The 25,351-nt window shown below is 40.6% G+C and overlaps 1 protein-coding gene across 2 annotated transcripts in view; it reads right to left on the bottom strand.

Moving 5' to 3' along the window:
- Positions 1–25,351, bottom strand: part of DTNBP1 (dystrobrevin binding protein 1) — a 100,066-nt gene that overhangs the window by 60,520 nt on the left and 14,195 nt on the right. The window contains exons 4-6 of one of the 2 annotated variants that reach the window (XM_027524240.1): positions 21,671–21,745; positions 20,934–20,994; positions 12,435–12,567 (exon numbers count right to left, since the gene is read on the bottom strand). In XM_027524240.1, the coding sequence (XP_027380041.1) occupies positions 12,435–12,567; positions 20,934–20,994; positions 21,671–21,745 (269 nt within the window). The remainder of the gene's footprint in view (positions 1–12,434; positions 12,568–20,933; positions 20,995–21,670; positions 21,746–25,351) is intronic. The other variant, XM_027524241.1, reaches the window with a different exon arrangement.

Genomic DNA, 25,351 nt, shown 5'->3' with positions numbered 1-25,351 from the left:
TTCAAATTATCTTGAGTATATTTTTATATCTCGAACATTTTTAAAACACAACTTCACAAAATACTTTACACTTCATTAACCAGTATAGGGAAACAGAGTGTCTTGATTAATCTGATGTTGATATCCTAATGATCACATATACCACACATGAATAATCAATTTCCAAATAATAAGAGTATATCAAAATATAATTAACACAAATTATACCAAACATAATTTAATATTTGAGATTTCAAGTTACTTTAGCATTGTTTTGCCTTGAACATGATATACATAAACCTCCAAGGCACTGAACACTCAGGAAGCATCGCTCACTGTCCGCTGGTCTTTCAACCACTCCACACTGCCTCTAGGCCACAGAACTCGGCACATGGAGATCCTCTGTCAAATCCTTCATTTAAAACAGTGAAGTCACAGCCTGCAGAGATTACTTCAGTAATCTGTGTCCTGCCCAAGGTCACCTAGCTAGTGATGAGCAGTCAGGGATCAAAACTGAGTCTCTCTTTCACACAATGATTTCCAGTTGATAGGTGCTTAAGTAAACCAAGATTTCACGGCTGTAGGGGTGAGGACCAGTTGTTTTCTTAGACAACAGAAAAGTTTTAGGGGTCAAAGGTTTTAGACCTCAGACAGCATCATGGCCATCTACCAGGCACTCGCCACACGTCCCAGACGCTGGGACACAAGGATGAAAAAGAGAAACCGCGTGCTCAGAGGGCTCAGAGTGGAGGGAGGCGCGTTTCAGAGACAACACAGCCTGACAGGGGTGAGGGCCTGTGAAAACCAGAGGAGAGGCATCTGCCATAGACGGGTGAGTGTGAGGCTCGGCGAGAATGTGTGTCACGGGGGTCGGGGCGGGGGAGCAAGCTGGCTGTGCTGCTTTGCAGCCTCAGTTTCATTCAAACAGCTAAGATTCAAGGGCGCTGGGTCTAATTCCTTCCCTTAGCTGCTAGATTGCCATGTGACTTTCTAAGTTCGTTTCTGTAGCACCAACACAAGGAGCAAGTTTCAAATTCCATGGATAGAGGAGCCTGGTGGGCTACGGTCCATGGGATCGCAGAGAGTCAGACGTGACCGAGCGACCAACACTTTCACTTTTTCTTTTCCGGAATTTCAACTTGTAGTTTTAGGTTTCCTGCTAAGTCACTTCAGTCATGTCCGACTCTCTGTGACCCCATAGATGGCAGCCCACCAGGCTCCCCCGTCCCTGGGATTCTCCAGGCAAGAACACTGGAGTGGGTTGCCATTTCCTTCTCCAATGCAGGAAAGTGAAAAGTGAAAGTGAAGTTGCTCAGTCATATCCAACTCTTAGCAACTGCATGGACTGCAGCCCACCAGGCTCCTCCATCCATGGGATTTTCCAGGCAAGAGTACTGGAGTGGGGTGCCATTAGGTTTACTAAGATGCAAATTTTGCCTGTTTTAAATGAATTTGTTTGACCCACAGATATTAAATCCAGAAACATAAAAAAAAATTTTTTTAGCCACATGGTATGGCACACGGGACCTTAGTTCCCCAGTGAGAATCACTCAGTTGTGTCCGACTTTGCGACCCCATGGACTATACAGTCCATGGAATTCTCCAGGCCAGGATACTGAGCGGGGAGCCTTTCCCTTCTCCAGGGGATCTTCCCAACCCAGGGTCGAACCCAGGTCTCCTGCATTGCAGGTGGATTCCTTACCAGCTGAGCCACAAAGGAAGCCCTTAAACTTCGGGGAAAGTGAAGTTCCCTTCACTCAGTTCCCCAAACAAAGATCAAACCCGCACCCCCTGAGTTGGAAGGCAGAGTCTTAATCACTGGACTACCAGGGAACTCCCCACATTTTTAATACCCTAAATTTTAGCTCTACTAAATATCTGTGCTTTTGTATTTGGTAGGGTCTAGGGCTTAAAAAGACATGGATTTAGGAGGAAAAATTAAATTTTATTAAAAAGTTAAAATGTGGCAAGTAGTTTAGCACTTCTCTTCAAGAACATTTTAGGTAATGACTTTTAACATAATTGATATATCACTGTAGATCAGTGTAAGTCTGGAAGACTGATAATGCAGTTCATAACAGTTTTGAATCTGTCTTCAGGGGTCGCATACAACAGCTATTACCTGTGACTATGGAAAGCCTAACCTGAAACAGCAAAAATCTAAGTTTTAATCAATGAAAAATTACATCTAAGATTTTCAGAAATGTCATCAATGATACCTGAGGAATATATATATGGAAAGGAGAACAGGAAAAATGGTGTTAATGTATCAGTTGCTGTACAGATTATTTTTTGTTATTATATTAAATGGAAAAACGAGTGGGAGCCTCAGCCTGGATGCTCGTGCTACTGGCCCTGAAGAAGGAGTGTTCAGCTCACTCTGTTAGAACTAGTTTGACAGGGTCTTACAAGACGATCATAGCTAACAGGATTATTTAAAGGCTATTTCACTTTGATTAGTGATAAGAACTAGAAATAATTACATTTAATACAGAATCCATTTAGCTCTAAGCGACTTGGTCCCTTTAGCATCACGCATGTTATCCTCAGCATGCAGGGGGCTGGGTAACAGAGGGGCTTTGACGTACAGGCCAGCAGTGTGTCCCTGTGCTGGACGGCAACCTGAGGCTTAACGTGCTCGGGAGAGTCCGGGGTCACGTTACGGCTCCTGCCCAACTCCCAGTTCTCCCCTTCACAAGTTTCAAAGGCTCCTGAGGACTTACAGTTTAACTCCCTACCTGAGCATTCAGGGACCTCCCACTCCCTGCTCAGAGACTACTTTTCCAGCCTCACCACCACCCTCCTTCACGACCGCTCATCACTCCGAGGAGGGTCCCGTGTGTGCCTGCCTGTCCTGAGGGGTCTTTGCTTCCCCCCTCCCCAACCCCACATCTCCCTGGCAGGTTCAGGTCAGAGCTCTCTCTCCCTCATCTGTGCTTCCATTGGCCCATGAACCCTGCCCAGGACTCCTACTCTGACATTATGCCACTATTTTGTACTCTTATCTTTCTCAGCATTCTGTAAATACCTTAAGGGTAAAGACTACATCTTTGCAACATCCAGTCCCATCACTTCATGGGAAATAGAAGGGGACAAAGTAGAAGCAGTAACCGATTTCATTTTCTTGGGCTCCAAAGTCACTGCAGATGATGACTGCAGCCACAAAATTAAAAGATGCTTGCTCCTTAGAAGAAAAGCTAGAACAAACCTAGACAGTATATTAAAAAGCAGAGACATTACTTTACCAACAAAGGTCCGTCTAGCCAAAGCTATGGTTTTTCCAGTGATCATGTATGGATGTGACAGTTGGACTATAAGGAAAGCTGAGCACTGAAGAATTGATGCTTTTGAACTGTGATGTTGGAAAAGACTCTTGAGAGTCCCTTGGACTGCAAGGAGATCAAACCAATCAATCTTAAAGGAAATCAGTCCTGAATATTCACTGGAAGGACTGATGCTGAAGCTGAAGCTCCATACTTTGGTCACCTGATGCAGACTCTGATGCTGGGAAAATTGAGGGCAGCAGGAGAAGGGGGCGACAGAGGATGAGATGGTTGGATGGCATCATCGACTCAGTGGACATGAGTTTGAGCAAACTCAGGAGATGGTGAAGGACAGGGAAGCCTGACGTGCTGCAGTCCATGGGGTCACAAAGAGTGGGACCCAAATTAGTGCCTGAACAACAACAAAACATCTGGTCTGCTGAATTCAATTAAGAAGGATTTCTGGAGATACATGATTCTATCACTCTAAAACAAAGAATAATAACCAAGAAAGCAAATCTATGATTCGTATTCATCTAATTTACATATTAGGTTATGCTAAATTTTGTCAATGAGCAAATCAAACATGGGCAGAGAACTCTGAAAACACTGTTATCAGTGTATCAAGTTAGGCCCAGTGAGTTAAAGCAGCAGCAGCCACGGAACCTTTCCATTTTAACTTTTATCAGGCTTGAGGTCATTAATAAAATATGTAAGAACTTCACTGATGAACATGAATTTTCCTCCCTTTTTATATGAAAAACTTTACCAAATGCTCTTTAAATAATAAGCATATATATGGTATGTACTCTGAATATTTTATATTGAATTTAAACAGGCGGAGATTTAATCTCCCCGTCACACCCTGCTCATCTTCTGCTAGGAAACAGTCGCAGATTTGAGTAAATCTGGTAACCAGACTTAGAATGCACGTGCATAAAACACTAGCAGGCCTCCACAGGCACAAAAGTACCTTCACAAGAAGTTCCAGCCTCACCATTTTGCTCACTATAACAACAGTATATGTCTCAGTTAGTGATCGGTGGGGAGGATGGGTGGAATTTTATTGGGAAGGGCCATCTGGGAGAGCCTGACAGCTGTGCAGGAAAGAGCGTCACAAGCCCTCATGTGGAGACCGCCCCAGAGGAAGAGCTGTGCTGTCTGGAATTTTCCTTTGTGCCATTTTCAGATACATACTATGTGCAGTGTGACCACTGACATATGAAGAGTGGAGCAGCACGTTAAAATTCATAACTTCACATTTAATGAGTATTTTCTAGCAAAAATAATTAGCCTCAGGGAACAAAGAAATCCTTGCAAACCCATAGGTCACAGGAGGCCAGGCACTAAAGGACCACAAGAGTCTTCAATGCTTTTGTCACTTTTCGCGTGATAAGGTAATGATGGTGTGGTAACAAGGAACTTTGAAGAGTGCATTAAAAACCATCATGAAACAAATGAGATCTGTGCAGTATATACTAAACCGTGTCGAAAGAGAGCTAATATGTCCCTTGAAGGGTCTAATCTCAGAACATAACCTGGACCATAAGATAATCTGCTTCATGAAACCGTAAAAACTGTGACGGTCTCCTAGCTAGATGCACTCTCAAATTCTGTACAGAGAAAGCAGAACGGCAAAGTATCCGGTCAGGTCAGATTGAAAGAAAGAGGCAAGCAAGCTCAGTACAAGGCTGTCATTATCTTACAGAACTGTGTTATCTGAGAATTAACAGAATCTTCTGTTCTAGATGAAGGTGTCTTTTTAAGTAGGTCATACAAAATAAACTAAGCAACAGAGAATTCAGAAAAGCTCTTAACATTTTAGACTTTAAAAATAGGAATAGGATTAGACCACCCTCTAGTGGACGTTCAGGAGAATTCAATAAACATGTTCCAAACATCTTACCAGTTTCACAGTAAAATGCACAGAACAAGTGTTGTAGGGAAAACCACTAGGCCATACTTTCTTCAGTTTAAGTCTGAATTTTGCAATAGGAGCTCATGATCTGAGTCACAGTCAGCCCCATTAGTGACCTGGATAACCACAGTGGTGTGGTCACTCACCTAGAGCCAGTCATCCTGGAATGTGAAGTCAAGTAGGCATTAGCAAGCATTACTACGAACAAAGCTAGTGCATGTGACGGAATTCCAGCTGAACTATGTCATATCCTAAAAGATGATTCTGTAAAAGTGCTGCACTCAAGATCCCAGCAAATTTGCAAAACTCAGCAGTGGCCCGAGGGCTAGAACAGGTCAGTTTTCATTCTAATCCCAAAGAAGCGCAACGCCGAAGAATGTTCAAACTACCGTACAGTTGCACTCATCTCACACGCTAGCAAAGTAGTGCTCAAAATCCTTCAATCTAGGCTTCAACAGTACGTGAACCAAAAACTTCCAGATGTACATGCTGGATTTTTAAAAAGGCAGAGGAACCAGAGATCAAATTGCCAACATCCGTTGGATCACAGTAAAAGTAAGAGAATTCCAGAAACACATCTATCTCTACTTCATTGACTACGCTAAACCCTTGACTGTGTGGATCACAACAAACTGGAAAATTCTTAAAGAGATGGGAATACCAGACCACCTTACCTGCCTCCCGAGAAACCTGTATTCAGGTCAAGAAACAACTGTTAGAACCCAATGTGGAACAATGGACTGGTTCAAAACTGGGAAAGGAGTACGTCAAGGCTGTCTATTGTCACCCTGCTTGTTTAACTTACATGCAGAGTACATCGTGCAGCTGAGCAACAAGAAAGTGGGTGGGTCAGTCGGTAAAGAATCCACCTGCAACGCAAGAGAGCGTCTGCAATACAGGAGACCCAGGTTTGATCCCTGGGTCAGGAAGATCCCCTGGAGAAGGAAATGGCAACCCACTTCAGTATTCTTACCTGGGAAATTCCATGAACAGAGGAGACTGGCGGGCTACAGTCCATGGGGTCACAAGAGTCGGACATGACTTAGTGCTAAACCAAGAAAGTGTACAGAATCTGGAGGACAATATTCCATTCTATCCTTACACACTATTTTTCAATATACAGAATACTACACTGTTCTCACATTTCACACCAGGGTTTTGTACTCTTAACTACTGTGTTCAGTTCAGTCGCTCAGTCATGTCTGACTCTTTGTGACTCCATGAATTGCAGCACGCCAGGCCTCCCTGTCTATCACCAACTCCCGGAGTTCACTCAGACTCACGTCCATTGAGTCGGTGATGCCATCAGCCATCTCATCCTCCGTCGTCCCCTTCTCCTCCTGCCCCCAATCCCTCCCAGCATCAGGGTCTTTTCCAATGAGTCAACTCTTCTCATGAGGTGGCCAAAGTATCAGAGTTTCAGCCTCAACATCAGTCCTTCCAATGAACACCCAGGACTGGTTTCCTTCAGAATGGACTGGTTGGATCTCCTTGCAGTCCCAGGGACTATCAAGAGTCTTCTCCAGCACCACAATTCAAAAGCATCAATTCTTAAGCGCTCAGCTTTCTTCACAGTCCAACTCTCACATCCATACATGACCACTGGAAAAACCATAGCCTTGACTAGACGAACCTTTGTTGGCAAAGTAATGTCTCTGCTTTTTAATATGCTATCTAGGTTGGTCGTAACTTTCCTTCCAAGGAGTAAGCATCTTTTAATTCCATGGCTGCAATCACCATCTGCAGTGATTTTGGAGCCCAAAAAAATAAAGTCTGACACTGTTTCCACTGTTTCCCCATCTATTTCCCATGAAGTGATGGGACCAGATGCCATGATCTTCGTTTTCTGAATGTTGAGCTTTAAGCCAACTTTTTCACTCTCCACCTTCACTTTCATCAAGAGGCTTTTGAGTTCCTCTTCACTTTCTGCCATAAGGGTGGTGTCATCTGCATATCTGAGGTTATTGAGATTTCTCCCGGCAATCTTGATTCCAGCTTGTGCTTCTTCCAGCCCAGCGTTTCTCATGATGTACTCTGCATAGAAGTTAAATAAGTAGGGTGACAATATACAGCCTTGACAGACTCCTTTTCCTATTTGGAACCAGTCTGTTGTTCCATGTCCAGTTCTAACTGTTGCTTCCTGACCTGCATATAGGTTTCCCAAGAGGCAGGTCAGGTGGTCTGGTATTCCCATCTCTTTCAGAATTTTCCACAGTTTATTGGATTCACACAGTCAAAGGCTTTGGCATAGCCAGTAAAGCAGAAATAGATGTTTTTCTGGAACTCTCTTGCTTTTTCGATGATCCAGCGGATGTTGGCAATTTGATCTCTGGTTCCTCTGCCTTTTCTAAAACCAGCTTGAACATCTGGAAGTTCATGGTTCATATATTGCTAAAGCCTGGCTTGGTGAATTTTGAGCATTACTTTACTAGTGAGTGAGATGAGTGCAATTGTGTGGTAGTTTGAGCATTCTTTGGCATTGCCTTTCTTTGGGATTGGAATGAAAACTGACCTTTTCCAGTGCAGGACAAGCTAAATTGTGTAACATCCATCCAAATCCTCTCATCAAAGACAATGGTTTTGTAAATCTGCAAAGGCCAGAGAGACTCCCAGGAGAAAGTGAGCATCCTGGCGGCAGCTGCCTGGTCTTGTCCACTGCTGTGTCCCCTCAGCCCACAAATGGTGCACGGGACTCACAGACGCCTATCACGTACCAGGCACTCTCCCCTCACTAGGGGCCCTCCAGCTACCTGGTGAAGCAGGTTCTCTCATCTTCAATCCTAAAAGCAAAGAAACTAAAGCTTAGAGCAGTCAGGAAACCTGCACAGAGTCTCACAGTTAGGAAGCTGGGGAACTGCGGTCCAAACCCAGATCTGAAAGTCAGTTCACAGCCCGTCTTTCCCAATTCCCGGCATACCTTTATTATCTCTTTTTTTTAAATGACAAGCCTCACCAGTGATGATCTATTACACAGGCTTTGTAAGTTGGATGGATCACATCCCATTAAAAAAACAACATGAGTGGATTATCTGTTCTTATTTAATTCCTGAGGGAGCGTGTAATCAGTAGTCATATTTATTAAGCCACAGGATAGCACAGCTAAAAGCATCATCAAAGGTCCAAATTGCTCACATCATATTAATCCCTTAGTCTTTAATAAGAGCAAGGCAAGACTAAAAGAGTTAAGTGGCCTCAGAAATACAGGGACTGAATGGATATGGTATTAGATTTGGGAGTGAAAGGGTAAAAAGTTCAGAGAAGAGAATCTTGTGACTACATATAGATTAGTTACTATTTTCTTCTAAGTAATTTTTATTTTTCATTATTGCTTGATTAAGCTTTGTAATACTATATCAAAGTAATTAGGTAATAACAAAGAGCATTCTGAGACTACCCCCCAAAAGGGAAGCTATCAGGGTTTCCCTAGTGATTCAGTTGGTAAAGAATCTGCCTGCAATGCAGGAGACCCCAGTTTGAATCCCAGGTCAGGAAGATCGCTGGAGAAGTGATAGGCTACCCACTACAGTATTCTTGGGCTTCCTTGGTGGCTCAGCTGGTAAAGAATCCGCCCGCCACGCGGGAGACCTGGGTTCCATCCCTGGGTTGGGAAGATCCCCTGGAGAAGGGAAAGGCTACCCACTCTGTATGTTGGCCTGGAGAATTCCATGAACTGTATAGTCCATGGGGTCGCAAAGAGTTAGACACGACTGAGCGACTTTCACTTCACCCCCAAAATAAAGAAATCCACAGTTTATGGGCAAGCATTAAAACCAAATGATTCAAATTTCTAAGAATGGTGCATAATCTCATTAAAATGAATTCATGAAATACGTTAATAATATAGACATGCACTTATACAAGCCAGCAAATTTGGCTTCCAAATGTTTTCCTCAGGCAACGGCAACAGCAGAAATAAACAGATGGGTCTAGATCAAAGTATAAAGACACCTGTACAGCCAAGGAAACCATCAACAAATGAAATGGCAACCTCCTGAATGGGAGAAGATACTGCAGATGATATACATGATAAGCAGTTAATATCCAAAATAAATAAAGAACTCACACAACTCAAAAACAAAACAAACAAAACAAACAATCCGATTAAAAAAATCGGCAAAGGACCTGAATAAACATTTTCCCAAGGACCTGAAAAAACAGATACTTGAAGAGATGCTCGACATGGCTAAGCATCAGGAAAATGCAGATCAAAGCCACAGCATCACCTCACACCTGTCAGAATGGTTATTACTAAAAGACAGCAAGGGCTGGCAAGGGGCCCTCGGGCACCGTTGGTGGGAATGTAATTTGGTATAGCCCCCACTATGGAGAACAATATGGAAGTTCCTTGAAAAATCAAAAGTAGAACTACCATATGATCCAGCTACTCTACTCCTTGGTATTTATCCAAAGAAAATGAAAACACGCACGAGGAAAGAGACACGTGCCCCCGCCATGGTCCCTGCAGCATTTTAGTTACAACAGCCAAAACATGGAAGGAAACCGAAACGTCCCTCAGCAGAGGAATGGGTAAAAGAGATGTGGTACATACATTCAACGGAATGTTACTCAGAAACACACAAAATGAAATAACGCCGTTCACAACGACATGGATAGACCCAGGGGGTAATATGTTATGTGGAGTAACTGAGAAAAACAAGGACCATATGATTTCACTTGTATATGAAATCTAAAGAACAAAACAGAAAAAGACTCGCCGGTACAGAGAACAAAGTGGTGGTCGCCAGAGGGGAGGGCGGTGGGGCAGCTGGATGAAGCGGGTGAGGGAGACTAGGAGGCACAAACGTCCAATATAGAGCAGCTCATGGGGCGCAATTCACAGTAAAAGGAATGTCCATAACATTATAATAACTGTGTATGGTGGCAGATGGCTACTAGACATAAAGTGGTGATCAATTCATAATGTATATAAAGGGTGAAAAAAGGGAAAGTTACTCAGTCATGTCGGACTCTTTGCAACCCCATGGGATAGACAGTCCCTGGAATTCTCTAGGCCAGAATGCTGGAGTGGGTAGCCTTTCCCTTCTCCAAGGGATCCTCCCAACCCAGGGAATGAATCCAGGTCTCCAGCATTGTAGGCGTATTCTTTACCAGCTGAGCCACCAGGGAAGCCCAAGAATACTGGAGTGAGTAGCCTATCCCTTCTCCAGAGGATCTTCCTGACCCAGGAATTGAACCAGGGTCAATCGCTATAAAACACAATGTACACACAGTGTACGTAAGTGTCCAGGTGTGCACACAGTGTACGTAAGTGCTCAGGTGTGCACACAGTGTACGTAAGTGTCCGGGTGTACTATGTTGTACGCCTGAAACTAATATAATATTGCAGGTCAACTATACCACCATGAAAAATAAGAATTAAATTATTTGGAAGTGACTGTCAAGACTGATACTTCTGCTTTAATTTAATTTGCTTTAATTTAGCTTTAATTTGCTTTTGGTGGCCGATATTCTCAGATTAGTAAAGACAGAACTCAGGTGAGCATTTGGGAAACTCGTTGCATTCATTTAAAAAGTCAAAATTCAGTTTCTGAAGATGGTATCACATCACTAAACATCACTTCTTCAGGATAGTAGAATCCTAATTGAGAAGGAAAATACACTATATTATATCTTAAGTAGATTTAACTATGAGAATAATTAGAACTGAGGCCAAATGCATTTAATCAGCAGAGTGGCATCAAACAAATAATATTTATAATCAGAATTTACTCTCAGCTGGAAAGGAAAGCAGGATAGTATCATAGGTGGATGTCTCTGCAAAGAAATACACAACCATTGAAAAAAAAAGACTCAAAGAGATACAGGAAGAGATGCTGAACAGAAAATGGCTAAAAGGAATATTCCCCCAGTGTCTTGGAGGCTTTTTCTGTCAGTTATCAAAGGCTTGAGAAGGACCATTCCTATACCTACAAGAGGGAAATAAAGCCAGAGGGCTTTCCTCCTAAACCCAGAGTCTCTTTTCCCCAACCCTGCTTTCAGAAATAACAGAACACTGATACCAGGGCTTCAAGAACGCGGGTCATGGGGTCTGCTGACAGGTGCCACTCCAAACGCCTCGTCCTCCACTGAGCACGTCATCACCGCGGCTGGGACCCTGGATGCACACCTACTGTGTGTGACCCTGAGCAAATCTCCACCCCTCCAAGCCCAATTTGCCTAAGCTGTAAAGTGGGATAACAACAGCTACTTCTGCAGGGATCTTGTGAGGAGTGTAAATAATGTCTGTAAATCACCTAACCATCTCCGACATATAGTGGGCGCTACAATCGTTAGCTATCATCATCACCAGCGGATTCCACATACCAAGGATCACCAGCGGCATTCCACATACCAAGGATCACCAGCGGCATTCCACATACCAAGGATCACCAGCGGCATTCCACATACCAAGGGGCTCATTTTATTCACACACACAAGTTTTATGCTTCGCTAATTACTTGCTTTGTAAACCAGCTCTGTTTTGCTTTTAAAAATGTAGTATTGAAGAAAGGAAGAGATGATGGGGTAGCTTTACACCTTCTTACTTATTAAGACTCAGGTTATTAGCTCAAGAAATTCATCTCCTATGTAGGTAGCCCCTACCTCTTACTTCACTAAGATCTTAAGCTTGGTTAGAAAATAATAAGCCAGAATGTTATACTATGATGTGGCACTGTCTAGGATAAAAGTCAATTTTCTGAATATAAGCCCAAGAAACAAATATCAGCATGATTCATCCCAATAAAAACAAAAAATAAATATATAATCTTCCACAAGGTATAAAGTTAGCCAAACAGGTACCCTCATTTAATTGTATCTGTTTAATCTTTTATCAGTTTAAGGAGAAAAAAAGAGCATACTTCAAGACATGAAGCTCTGAACAAACCCAGTATTAAAAGCAACAACTTCCAGAGCACAGCCGTTAGTCATAACAAAGCCACCATAACCCCTTCCATTTCCCACGTTTACACTTTTAAACAGAGACCTAAAGTCAGAAAGACAGCCCCGAGTCACTTTAAGAATCAAGAAAAGTATGTTTTCTGAGCAGATCGGAGGCAGAAAAAGGTAGTGGTGTATTTTAAAAATCATTTCCACATTTTAAATCATCGCTTTTTTGTCAAATCATCAATTAATCAGAATATGAAATTAATTGGAACCATTTCCCTCCAAATCCTGTTAAGCAATAAGATTAATGTATTCTTAGAAAGCTTTGGAGTCACGCCAAATTATTTTCCTTCCTAGAAGCAGAGTCTAGAGGCAAACGGGGAACTTACTCAGACTTGCCGTCAGGGATTCTAAGTCTGCGATGAGGCCTGGAAGCTGCTGAAGCTGCTGCTGCAGGTCCCGGAGGCTCGCCTGCTTCTTCTCCCAGTGCACGGAGAGCATGACCACCTCGCTGTCCACCCGCTGCAAACGGAAGGGGAGGGTCAGGCCCACAGGACTGCAGACACAGAGGTCAGACCGGCGTAATGAGAGCCAGCCCGTGTTATCTTTAAAAACCCTTCTACTGGGGTACAGACAACACAATACTCTGAGGAGACTGGCGTTGTTTTCTTTCTTAGAAAAGAACCACCTTAATATCCAGTGCAGAAAAACCTCAAATTACGGGTTGTATCGGTGCATCTTAACCCGGCAAAGAGAAAGTTGAGCCATGACCTTAGAAGTCACTTCTAACTACACCCTGTTTCTAAGTAAACCATGTATTTGCACAATTCAAATCTAGAAAAAATAAAACAGAAAACAGCCACTAACAACTGAAAAGAAAACAAACAAAAACAAACCCCAGACATAATGAATGGGTAATTATTTGCCTTACAAAAGGACTTCTTTTGAAAGAAAAGTTCCCTAATGCATTTAGAATATACCATGATTCAGTTTCCATTTAAACAGGAACGTTCACTGAATAAAGCAAGATAAATGGTACTTGTATACGAAGGAATCACTGAGGCAACTGAACAATTTCAGAAAAAAAGGAGAACAGGATTTATACTAACAAATTCAGAAGTGAAAGGTTCCTAATAGCAGGGATGCAAGACGCTAGGCTAGCCTAAAATAATTCTGACTTCTTTTCCAGAAGACTTAAGCAGTTTCTCCCAGCCAGTTTTGTTTTGGTCCTAACATGGTGAGAGGGGAAAGGGCCTACGATAAGATTTAGAAGGAGCATAGAGAGGTCATCTTTTGAAAACATCATTAGTGATGAGTAGGAAGTGTGGAAGATTCCCGCATTTTGTACAATAAAGACTGCAAAATTCATTATATAACAAAAGTAAGTATATCTGAACTTTATCTGTAAAATATAAAGTTTTAATATAAGAGTTCACAGTTAAGTTATATAAAAAAAGGACAATTTACACAACGTATGATGTTTCAAGAGTTGAAACACAAATACAACTGATTTTTACTGAATCTCACTAAAGAAAGATCTTTCAGAGGAATAAAAGTATCAAAATAAGATACAAAATTATTTGCACTGTTTTAGCTTCTACATTTTAATATTCCAGGAATTCACAACATTGAAATAAAAACAATAAAGAGATCAGAAAGCTGTCCTGTTTCCTCACTTTATCCCCACCTCACCCCTCTCGCGGTTGTCAGTCAGTCCACGTTGGAGGGGTAACACACACGGCCTCACACACAAGCCTCAGCTGAGCTGCAGCGGTGACACCGAGTGCTGCTCCAGGGGCATGATCATCAATTCTGCATGCTTAAAAATGCCTGTGCCAGCCAGCTTTATAAAGATCCCAGAGAGCAGTTTAAAAAGTACTGAGCATTGCTAACAGATTAATGTGGCTAATACAGCCTCTCTGTGATGCAACAGTAAGAAAATTAGGGCTTGAAATAACAACCCCTGCCCATAGGATTCATCTGTAATATCCAACGAGCTCCTACTGAACACCTGCTCTTTGTCTGGCTCTGTTTCAGGCACTGAAGACACTGTGGTGAACAAGAAAGAAAAACAAATTGTGCTTTAGTCTGGAGTAGGTCTCACAAATTCTCTAAGCCTCAGTTTTTAAACACTAATAAAAGAAAAACTAATTGCACAGGGCTGACGACGATAAACGGTATTTTTCCTGGTACATGGCGTATCTTTTAAAAAGTTTGTTAAATCTTAATTGCAGTGGTTAATTGTGTTAATAATTTGAAAGATCTAGAATAAACAATTTTTATATACAAATATTATTACTGAAAAGTAAAATGAAACATGAATATTAAAACTTAAGTACAGTATAGTTCATGCCTCCCACAAAATTCAAAATCATATTCTGTATATCTTTAAGTGTACATAAAAAGAATCTATCAAAATACATTCAAATATTACTTTAATTTAAAAGAATGGATGTTGAATGGATTCTCTGAAATCATTGTCAACAATTATGTAATAAGAGCAAAGCATTTTGAGCATTTTCTATGTGCCAGGCCCTGTGTTAAGCAATTCACATTGAACACACAGCAGCCTTGTAAACAGAGCCATGTTACTACATTCATTTCACAGAGGAAGAAACTGAGGTGCAACGAAGACAAGTCACTTTCTCAAGGGCCACACAGGACCTAGATTCAATCCCAGGAATCCGACACTGAAGCCCACACCCTTAATCAATCTTCTCGGGACTGTTTATACAGGGACACAAAGGAAGAAAAGTGAAAAGTAGCAAAAGAAAAGGTTCTGAGAAACTGTACTTTAGCTTTACTTAATAATAAGGAAGGGAGCCATCTTCAGAAGGCCAATTTTTCTCCTCCAAGTAAACAATTCTGAATAAATCCAGATTTAACACCAGAAAATCAAGTTTAAGTAGCAAGACAAACCCACAGTTTGGGCTTGTTCCCAAAGTTACAAATCATCCCGAAAGTCCTTCTGGTGGACACTGAAGTTAGGAGAACAAAGAAAAAGCTGGGACCCAAATGATTTTCAAAATGGGTAATATTGGGGTAATAAAACAATATAAAAACTTTTATATTTGTAAAGAACAGTTCAGCATTTGGGGGGAATGCTTCCCTGATAGCTCAGTTGGTAAAGAATCCGCCTGCAATGAGGGAGACCTGGGTTCGATCCCTGGGTTGTGAAGATCCCCTGCTAAGGGAAAGGCTACCCACTCCAGCACTCTGGCCTGGACAATTCCATGGGTGAGTCCATGCAGTTGCCAAGAGTCGGACACGACTGAGCGACTTTCACTTTCACCTAGTTCATGCGATTTTCAAACAACTCTGTTTGCTAAGCAGGGTAAATGGTGTCATACCATTTTATGTGAGTCAGCTAGAAAGAGAGAGACTCCGTTTATCTGCCCAAGGTCAAAACGTATCACTGCAGAAACCAGGCGTTCCCACACCCAGGCCAGTCCACTCCCCACCAGAAGCACAAGAGATCCAAGCTGGAGTCCAAAGAGAATGAAGCATGCCTGATTCAACCAGCGTACACACCAAGTGGTGAAAGCGTTGTCTTAAGAGAGTTCAATCTGACGGCAAGCAAGTACTTCACAACAATCAAAAGCATAAGCAAATAATGCACTGGGAGTCTAACTTTAGAAAGTTACCCTCAGAATCTAAGCCCTAAGTCACTATCAATTTACGTGTTTATTTACATACTAAGTGAGGGAAAAACAAATCAAAGAACTTGTTAAAAAGAAAATCTTGTAGAAAAAGTCTAGACAACAAAGCTATATTGAACAAACTTTGCTAAAGCAACATTGCTCTAAATTTTAAGACTATAAATAAGAAGGAGCTTTAAAGCAGTTAAGTATAAGATAACTTGTCAAAGAAGACTGAATTATCCTTAAGTATATTTGCCCTGGCAGACTGACATTGACTAAAGGCCACTAATCACTAATGACACACGAGCATGGCCTGACAAAATACACAAGAAAACAGTTTATTAAAGATACACATTTTAAAAATTTCCATATGTCTCAATAATACGTCAGAGATTTAAAATTAACTTTCATTTTTCAATCTGAGAACTGTATTTCTGGAAAACAACAGTGGCACTTTTGATAAGATAGGAGTCTTACAATAAAAAAGTACACAACTAGGAAAATATTATATATTCCCCCCCATATAATAAATTCAGCAACAGAACTTCCAGGAAATTCTTTCTCCAACATATTTTATTATGAAATGCTTCTTACAATCAAAAGAACAACTTTTGTTAAAGCTCCTCTACAGGATACAGTCTTCACTGAACATTGTGGGATTCATCCGTATTGATACACGGAGGTGTAATGGTTCACTAATTTTCACTGCTGCATAGCATTTGATCTTTTTGCAGCATTTCCATGAACAGGGATGGAACCCGGGCCCCCTGCCCTGGGAGCGTGGGGTCAGCCACTGGACCACCAGGGAAGTCCCTGATCCTATAAATAATAATTACTCCACAGGGAGACTTTGGGACTGTCTAAAGTTCCAACAAAACCTGCTATAAACATTCTGGAACAAATCTGGTGCACAGAGGCAACTTTCACAAGTTAGGTTCCAACGTGTCCCAGGTATTGAGCTCCTCACTGCACCCTCCTTCCCCACCGCCCAGTGGCTCAACTGAGCTAGACCTCCCCCAGCCTAGCCACCTCTGACTTCAAGTTCTGTCATCTATTTGTCACACATAATGAACAGATGATACCATACCAATGTTATCCAAGGAGGTGTGAGACATACAACATCACAGGGCAAAGCTGGGGACACAATGCTACAGAAATCTCCCTAGGGGTAGAACTGTGGTTTCGAAAGCTTTGTGGAATTTCAATTTTTACTTCACGCCAGCTCATTTTTCTAATGTCACTGTGCCAATCGATTTATACCCCCTAGTTCTAGCTGTTCCCCATCATGCTGCCGGGGAAGGGAAAACTGTCATCAGTGAGTAATGACTGTCTGCACAGAAAATTCAAGGCTTCTTAAATGCTTGATAATCTAATGAGTGTAAATCTGGGGTTTTAATTTGTATTTCCTTGCCTTCTAATTGATTTTAAACATGTTTTCACATTTACTGGCCACTCATGCTTTTTGTTCAGGGTAATACCCGGTCATACCTCTCGTGTACTTTTTAATGACTTACTGTTCTCTTTTTTTATTAGTGTGCAGAGGTTTTTCATATTTTTTGAACACTAGTCCTCTGTTTTGTGAACTGCTTAACTTTTTCATGGTACTGCTTGATGAACAGAAGATTTGATAAAAATTATCAATATTTTATTTTATGGTTGGTGTTTATTATGCCTTGTTAAAGAAACCTTTCTCTGCCCTGAGATCTTAGCTTTTCCAGTATTTTCTAAAATATGTAGTTTTCCCTTTCACATTTAAATCTGATGGAGCCAAAATCTGAACCAAGATCTCCAGCTTTTATTTAACACTATATTGGAAGTCCTACCCACTATAAAAAGAGATGAAGAAATGAAAAGACTGGTAGGTTTTTGTTTCTTCCCTTCCATCTTCACAAAACTCCCATCCCAGATGCAAATTATCAGAATAAGACAATTTAGTAAGATGACTGACTATGAAATCAAAGTACTGCAAGTCAAATACAGCAGGTTTTGGTAGCTATTAGGACAAAAGTTCCCACTCCAGTACTCTTGCCTGGAAAATCCCATGGACGGAGGAGCCTGGTAGGCCGCAGTCCATGGGGTCGCTAAGAGTCGGACACGACTAAGCGACTTCACTTTCACTTTCATGCATTGGAGAAGGAAATGGCAACCCACTCCAGAGTTCTTGCCTGGAGAATCCCAGGGATGGCGGACCCTGGTGGGCTGCCATCTATGGGGTCACACAGAGTCGGACACGACTGAAGCGACTTAGCAGCAGCAGCGGCAGGACAAAAGTTACCATCTATTAAAAAACTTGCTAAAATGTTTTACTCTGAATTAATTTTATTGAATGTATTTTCTGCATCTGATGATCATATATTTTTCTCTTAATTTGTTAACATGGTCAACTGCATATAAAAGATTTTCTAATGTCAAGCCAACCTTTCAATCCTGGAATAAACCTGTTTGTTTTTTTTTTTAATGCAAGGCTGGATTTAGTTTGTCAACACAGCCATATATAGCAGGTTGTTTCCCAGACAGAACACTGTTTGTTATCATCCAACATTCACAAAGCAAACACAAAGTTCTGGCTCATATTTACATAGGAAAACTTTACATTTAGCTTGATATAGATTTTAAAACAATGTGTGAGAAGATTCTCAAATTAAATTTCAGACAACACTGTCAGAGTATGAGAATCACAAGACACTACGAGGACCCCTCGTGAAGGAGAGGCAGACCCTGCACACTGCGGGCACTGGGGGCCACAGCACTGCACACAAGGCCGCTGTGTGCCAGCCAGAGCACATCGTGAGTTTGGAGGTGGAAGGCTGTGTCTGAAGCACCTGATGTCCCAACAAACTGCTACCATCTATAGGTGTTCTGCTGGTTTTAAACAGAAATATTTAAGAAAGCTGGTGGAGGGCTTGGGGTTGATATGTAACACATAATGACTTTTCCAATTTAGAGTGTGTCAAGTAGGCACAGAACATCTGATTTCCAGAAACAGGCTGCTGAAGTTAAGTGAGAGCTCATACGTCTATTCTGTTTATAGTTTTTGTATCTGCACTCATGACTGGGACTGGACTCCAATTTCACTTTCTCACACTTTGCTTGCTGGGGTTCAGGATCAGTTACTCTAGCCTCGTGCAGTGGCCAGGGCAGCCTCCTCTTGTTTCACTTGCTGCAGGAGTCTATCTAACATTGAGATGGTGGATTCTCTGAAGTCTCATAGAACTCTCCTGTATTACTTGGTGGGCCTGGTGCTTTCCTAGTGAAAAGATTAATTATTAACACTGTTTATTTAGTGGCTATAAGATTATTCAGGATTTGTACTGCTTTTACAATTAGTTTTAGTAAAAATTTCTGGGCTTCCCCATGAGTCACAAAATAAAGAATCTGCCTGCAAGGCAGGAGACCCGGGTTCGATTCCTGGGTTGGAAGGATCCCCTGAAGAAGGGAATGGCTACCCACTCCAGTATTCTTGCCTGGAGAATTCCATGGACAGAGGAGCCTGGAGGGTAGTCTACAGTTCATGGGGTCACAGAGTTGGACACAACTGAGCAACTAAAACTTTAGTAAAAATTTCTAGTATTTTGCCATTTTGCCTCTGTTTTCAAATGTGTTCTAGAGTTGTTCACAAACTCTTTATCTTTTCACTCTCTGCTATAGCTACAGTTGTCTTCTTTAATCCTTAAAACTATTCGTCCTTTTTTCTTAATCAATATAATCAGATAGCTACCATATTTCATTAGTCTTCTAAGAACTCGTGACTTTGTCTAGTGTCTATTGTATTTTTACATTCTATTTCATTTACTTCTCTCATCTTTATCATCTCTTTCATTCTTCCTTCATGATTTATTCTGTTCTCTAATTCTTAAGTTAGATTAGCTCATTGACTTTCAGTCTATTTTTCGTCTATAAAATTTCCCTCTAAGTAGTTTTTGACAACTTACACAATATGTATGTAGTAATTATTGAACCATAAACGATGCATAATATGCATGTTTAATTTGCAAACATATGGATTTTTCAGAATTCTTTTCCTATACCGACTTTCAGGGTCATTTGCACCAGAATCACAGCATATTGTGTATGACTTGACTTACATGAAACGTGCTGAGAACGGCTTTGGGGCCCAGTACATGGTCGACCTTTAGGTGTTCCAGGTGTGCTTTAAAGATTTCTTTCCTTTCTTTTTAAAAAATGTCCTAAATCATCCTTTCACCGAGAGCATCTAGAGCTTTATGCAGGAGTCTCAGACTCAGTTCCCCATAGACAAAAATCTCCTATCCCAATAAATCTCTAAGACATTTGTTTTACTATTTGAACCCTGCTTCCGTGTTTTTTTTTCAACCACTCTCATTTCAGTTCCCTGCTGTTTTTGTTTGCTTGTTTTGGCCCTTTAGGACTTCCCTTAATTTTTGTAAGCTTACTGCATTTAAATTAAAACAGAAAAAAATCTATCCAGCATTTAGGGGTTTTACACTTACAGGACTTTTCACAGTATTCATTCTGCCCTACTGACAGAAGCCTATATTCTTCTTTTTCTGTAATTTCTAAGAGAAACACTAATGTCTAAATTTTATCATGTGTATTACCATGTTCTATGTAACTATTACAGCTTCACTAATTCAGGTAAATGGTAAAGTCAGTTTAAATTAATTAAAGGTCAGAATCACAGACTTGTTTTTAGAAAGAAATAAAGTTTGACTGACATCAGTAGCAAAGTATTTGATCTTGGCTAAAAAAGCTTTAAGTATATACCAAGTAATTTTAAGTCACTTTTATTCATTACACACTCTATAGTGCTAGAAAATAGGTTGTTTCTCTAAGAAATTGAGGTTGACTCCTGAGATTTTTATATTTATTTGCTAATAAGCAAATTAATGATTTTAAGTAGACTGAGCAAAGTTCTTTTGTCCCCGCCAAAGGAATTCTTTTAAATAGCGAGTAGAAAGAAATGACATAATTTACATAAAATGCAAAGGTACCAGACCTCAAATTCAAAGCATTATACCTCGATGAACCGAAGAGTCACTTGCGACTCTAGAATAAAAGTTATAAACTCTCTAAGCTAACTAAATTACTTGACTGAGAAATTACAAAAAAGTGCTTTATTTAGGGTGTTTCATAACCAACTACAAAACTCACTATAAGATACGCTGTCAAACATTTTAACACAATTATAAATTTAATTTCTTAAAAATAAGCATTTAAGACTGCCAAAGTATATTCTCCCCGTAAGTATAAGAGGAGCCAATTCTTTACCTCTCCAGCACTTGCACATTCCTTGGCCCTCCTGTGGAGTGCAGCCCATGTATCTTCATACCTAAGAAAAGCAAAAATTAATAATAATAATTCAAAATAAAAGCCACACATTAAAAAATCCTATCTAAAATACAACCTGTGGTCTCAGAAAGGAAAAGCTCAAAAAGTAATGGAGACATTCTGCAAACACACAGACATTAACTTGAAGGGGCTTCTAGTTGCCAAATCCGGGACACTGGGCACTAGATTTGGTAGAAAAAATAATGGTAGAAATGGGTCAGAGCTCATAGATGAAAACCAACAGCCACGAGCTTATAGTGATTTAAATAAAGAACCAAATAAATAAGTGGGGCAGATGGGAAAACCTCTTCCTTACAGTAGAATTTCAATAAATAATGATAGAAAAAAAATGAGAAAAATAGAAAATCACCATTTGGTAAACACAATGAATTATTTCCGGCAAGAACTGTAATAGATGCTAAAATTAGTGGGTGAAAATATGAAGAGAAACAGGATATTTTCATAAATTCATCATAAAATTCATAGGGAATATCAAGGGATCCCTAAAAGTCAAAATAATCTTGAAAAGAAGAAAAAAGTTGGAAGACACACACTTCTTAATTTCAAAACTTACTAGAAAGCTACAATAATCAAAAGTATGGTACTGGCATAACGGGAGACATACAGGCCCATGAAAGAGAGCCCAGAAATAAACCCTTGCATGTATGGTCAAATACCTTTTGACGAGGGTGCCAAGATCATTAAACGGGGAAAGGAGAGTCTTTTCAACAAATATGCTGGTGCTGGGAAACCTGCATATGCACAGGCACAAGAATGAAGCTGGACTCTTAACACCATATACAAAAACTAAATAAAAGTGGATCAAAAAATCCAAACATAAGATCCAAAACTATCAAATTTTTAGAAGAAGACATGAGCTTCTTGCCATCACATTTGGTAATGATTCCTTGGATATAACACCAAAGGCACAGGCAACAAAGAAAATAAACAAGTTGGACTTAATCAAAATCAGACACTTTTGTGCATCAAAGAATACAATCAACAGATAAAAGGCAACCAATACAATGGAAGAAAACATTTACAAATCACATATCTGACAAATGATTAATATCCAGAATATATAGAAAATGCCCAACACTCGACAACAACAAAAACAACTCTATCCAAAAACAGGCAAAGGACTTGAATAGATATTTCTCTAAAGAAGATATATAAATGGCCAATAAGCACATGAGAAGCTCACCATCATCATCGTTCAGTTCAGTCACTCAGTTGTGTCCGACTCTTTGCGACCCCATGAATCGCAGCATGCCAGGGCTCCCTGTCCATCACCAACTCCCGGAGTCCACCCAAACCCATGTCCATTGAGTTGGTGATGCCATCCAACCATCTCATCCTCTGTCGTTCCCTTCTCCTCCTGCCCTCAGTCTTTCCCAGCATCAGAGTCTTTTCCAATGAGTCAGTTCTCTGCATCAGGTGGCCAAAGTATCAGGTGTTTCAGCTTCAACATCAGTCCCTCCAATGAACACCCAGGACGGATCTCCTTTAGGATGGACTGAATCAAAACCACCATAAGACACGACTTCACACCAATGAGAATGGAAAAAAAAAACTCAGCAACCCCCAAAACAAGATTTGGTGAGAATACGGAGAAATGACAACTGGAAAAATGTGCACTGCCCTGGTGGCTCAGATGGTAAAGAATCTGCCTACAATGCAGGAGACATGGGCTCTATCCCTGGGTTGGGAAGATCCCCTGGAGAAGGAAATGGCAACCCACTCCAGTATTCTTGCTTGAGAATCCTGTGGACAGAGGAGTCTGGTGGGCTGCAGTCCATGGGGTGGCAGAGTCGGACATGACTGAGTGACTAACACACACAGGGGAATATAAAATAGTGCAGCTGCTCAACAGTATATTGGTTCTTCAAAAAATTAACGTACAATTACCATCTGATTCAGCATTTCCTCTTCTGAGGATACATCACCAAAAAACTGAAAGCTGGGTCATAAAGAGATATTTGCACACCCATGTTCATAGCAGCATTATTCACAATAGCCAAAAAATCAAAGCAACTTGTGTCTATTAATGGATGAAGGTATAAGCAAAATACGGCATATTCATACAGTAGGATATTATTCAGCCTTAAAAAGGAAGGAACTTCCTTTGAATTAGTGGTGATGACGGCGGTGATCACTGTGTAATGTACAGAAATATCAAATAACTATGTTGTGTACCAGGAACTAACCAAGTATTATAGGTCAATTATACTTCAAACACAAGCAAACAAACAAACAGAAAGAGAGATTAGATTTGTGGTTACCACAGGTGGAGGGACAGGGGATTGAATGAAGGCAGTGAAAAGGTACAAACTTCTAGTTTGTAAGACAAAAGAGTACCAGGGATGTAGTGCACATTATTAATATAATTAACAATATTGAACATTATATATGAAAGTTGCTAGAATAAATTCTGAGTTCTCATCACAAGGAAAACATTTTTTTCTTTTTCTTTTTTATCTATATGAGATGGTGAATGCTCACTGAATTCACTGTGGCAATCATCTCATGAAGTAAGTCAAATCATTATGCGGCAATACCTTAAGGTTACATGGTGGTGTATGCTGATTAAATCTCAATGAAACTGGAAGAAACTAGGAAATCTTTACATTCTCTATGGCTGAAACTTGAAAATATATTAAGTGAAATAAGCCAATCACAAAAAGACAAGTACTGCATGATTCCACTTACAAAAGATGCCTAAAGTAGTCAAATTTATAGAAAGAGAATGATGGTTGCGAAAAGCCTCTTGGAGACCAGATGGACAACAGTGTGAATGCAGTTGACATTAGTGGGCTGTGCACTTAAAAATAGTTAAGATGGCAAAATTTCATGTTATCGTATTTTACAGAGTATTTTAACAATCTAAAAAAATTTTATGATTTAGATATTTAAAATGGTCCCTCCTCCACTCAGCACTAGTTTCAGAGAGAAAATACTGTGTTTCAGTGCAATGAATAGACACATTATAGACATGGCTGTAAATTTTTCACATAAAGTCCCCAAAAGTATCCCAAAACTACCACACAGAGGTCTACACCTCTGAAATAAGCAACTTTCAAGGAAGCTGTTTCAACTAAATCACTAGATTAAAAAAGCATAAGATAACATGCAAACGGTATACCACTGATTGATTTGTATTCTACCTCCTTTCAAAATCACTTGTGTTCCCCACTCAACAAAAAACAAGCAGGAAATTAATGTCAAATTAAGCACCTAGAGAAGGAAAAAAAATGCCCAGATTCAGCAAGCATAAAAAGAAACTGAATATAAAGCTAGAAAACGGAAAGCAACAGGTAGGCATAGATGACTGTGCCATGACACACGCAGATAAGGCGAAGGAGCGTACCTTCTACCGCACACACGGCTACCACTTAGCCATCAGATGCCACGTCACTAGATATAGAACTGCAAATAACATGTGCAAACTTATTTTCATAACAGCTGAGTTTTAATTTAAAGCATAACATTCATGCTTTTAAAGTGCATAATTCACAGCATATTCACAGAGTTGGGGCAACTATCACCACTGATTCCAAAACATTTCATCACCCTGAAAAGAAACCCCACATCCATTAGCAGTCATTACTCACTCCCCTCTCTTCTCCACAGCTTGGCAAACACTATCCTTCTGCCTGTTCCGGACATATCATATCAATAGAACCATACACTACGTGCCTTTTTTGTTCATTCCTCACATTTAGTGCAATGTTTTTAAGTTTTATTCAAGATGTGCAAGACATAGTGTGCCTCAGCACTTCATTCCATTCTGTGGCTAAATAATGTTCCACTGTGTGGAGACACCAAATTATTCACTCATCCTTTGATGAATATTTGTGCTGTTTCTACTTTTTGGCTATTATGAATGATATTGCTTTATGAATGATACTGGACTTCCCCCGTGGCTCAGGTGGTAAAGAATCCGCCTGCAACGCGGGAGACCTGGGTTCGATCCCTGGGTTGGGAAGATCCCCTGGAGGAGGGCATGGAACCCACTCCAGTATCCTAGCCTGGAGAATCCCCATGGACAGGGGAACCTGAATGACAGATACTCCTATTATGCACATTTGTGTACAAATTTTGACATGAACCTAAGTTTTCAATTCTTTTGGCATGAAATTGCTGGATCACATGGTAATTCTACTCTTAACTTTTTGAGAAAACTAACAAACTGTTTTTCACAGCAGCTGTGCCATTTTACACTCCCACCAGAAGAGCATAAGGGTTCCAGCTTCTCCACATCTTTGCCAACACTTGTTGTTTGTCTTTGGATTATAGGCATGCTAGTGGGTATGAGTGGTATCTCACTGTGGTTGTGGTTTGCCCTTCCCCCTGTGACT

The sequence above is a fragment of the Bos indicus x Bos taurus genome, chromosome 23, assembly GCF_003369695.1.
Source record: "Bos indicus x Bos taurus breed Angus x Brahman F1 hybrid chromosome 23, Bos_hybrid_MaternalHap_v2.0, whole genome shotgun sequence".
In the NCBI taxonomy this organism is placed as follows: domain Eukaryota; kingdom Metazoa; phylum Chordata; class Mammalia; order Artiodactyla; family Bovidae; genus Bos; species Bos indicus x Bos taurus.
Note: the sequence above shows the minus strand (reverse complement) of the source record. Positions and strands in the feature narration are given on the sequence as shown.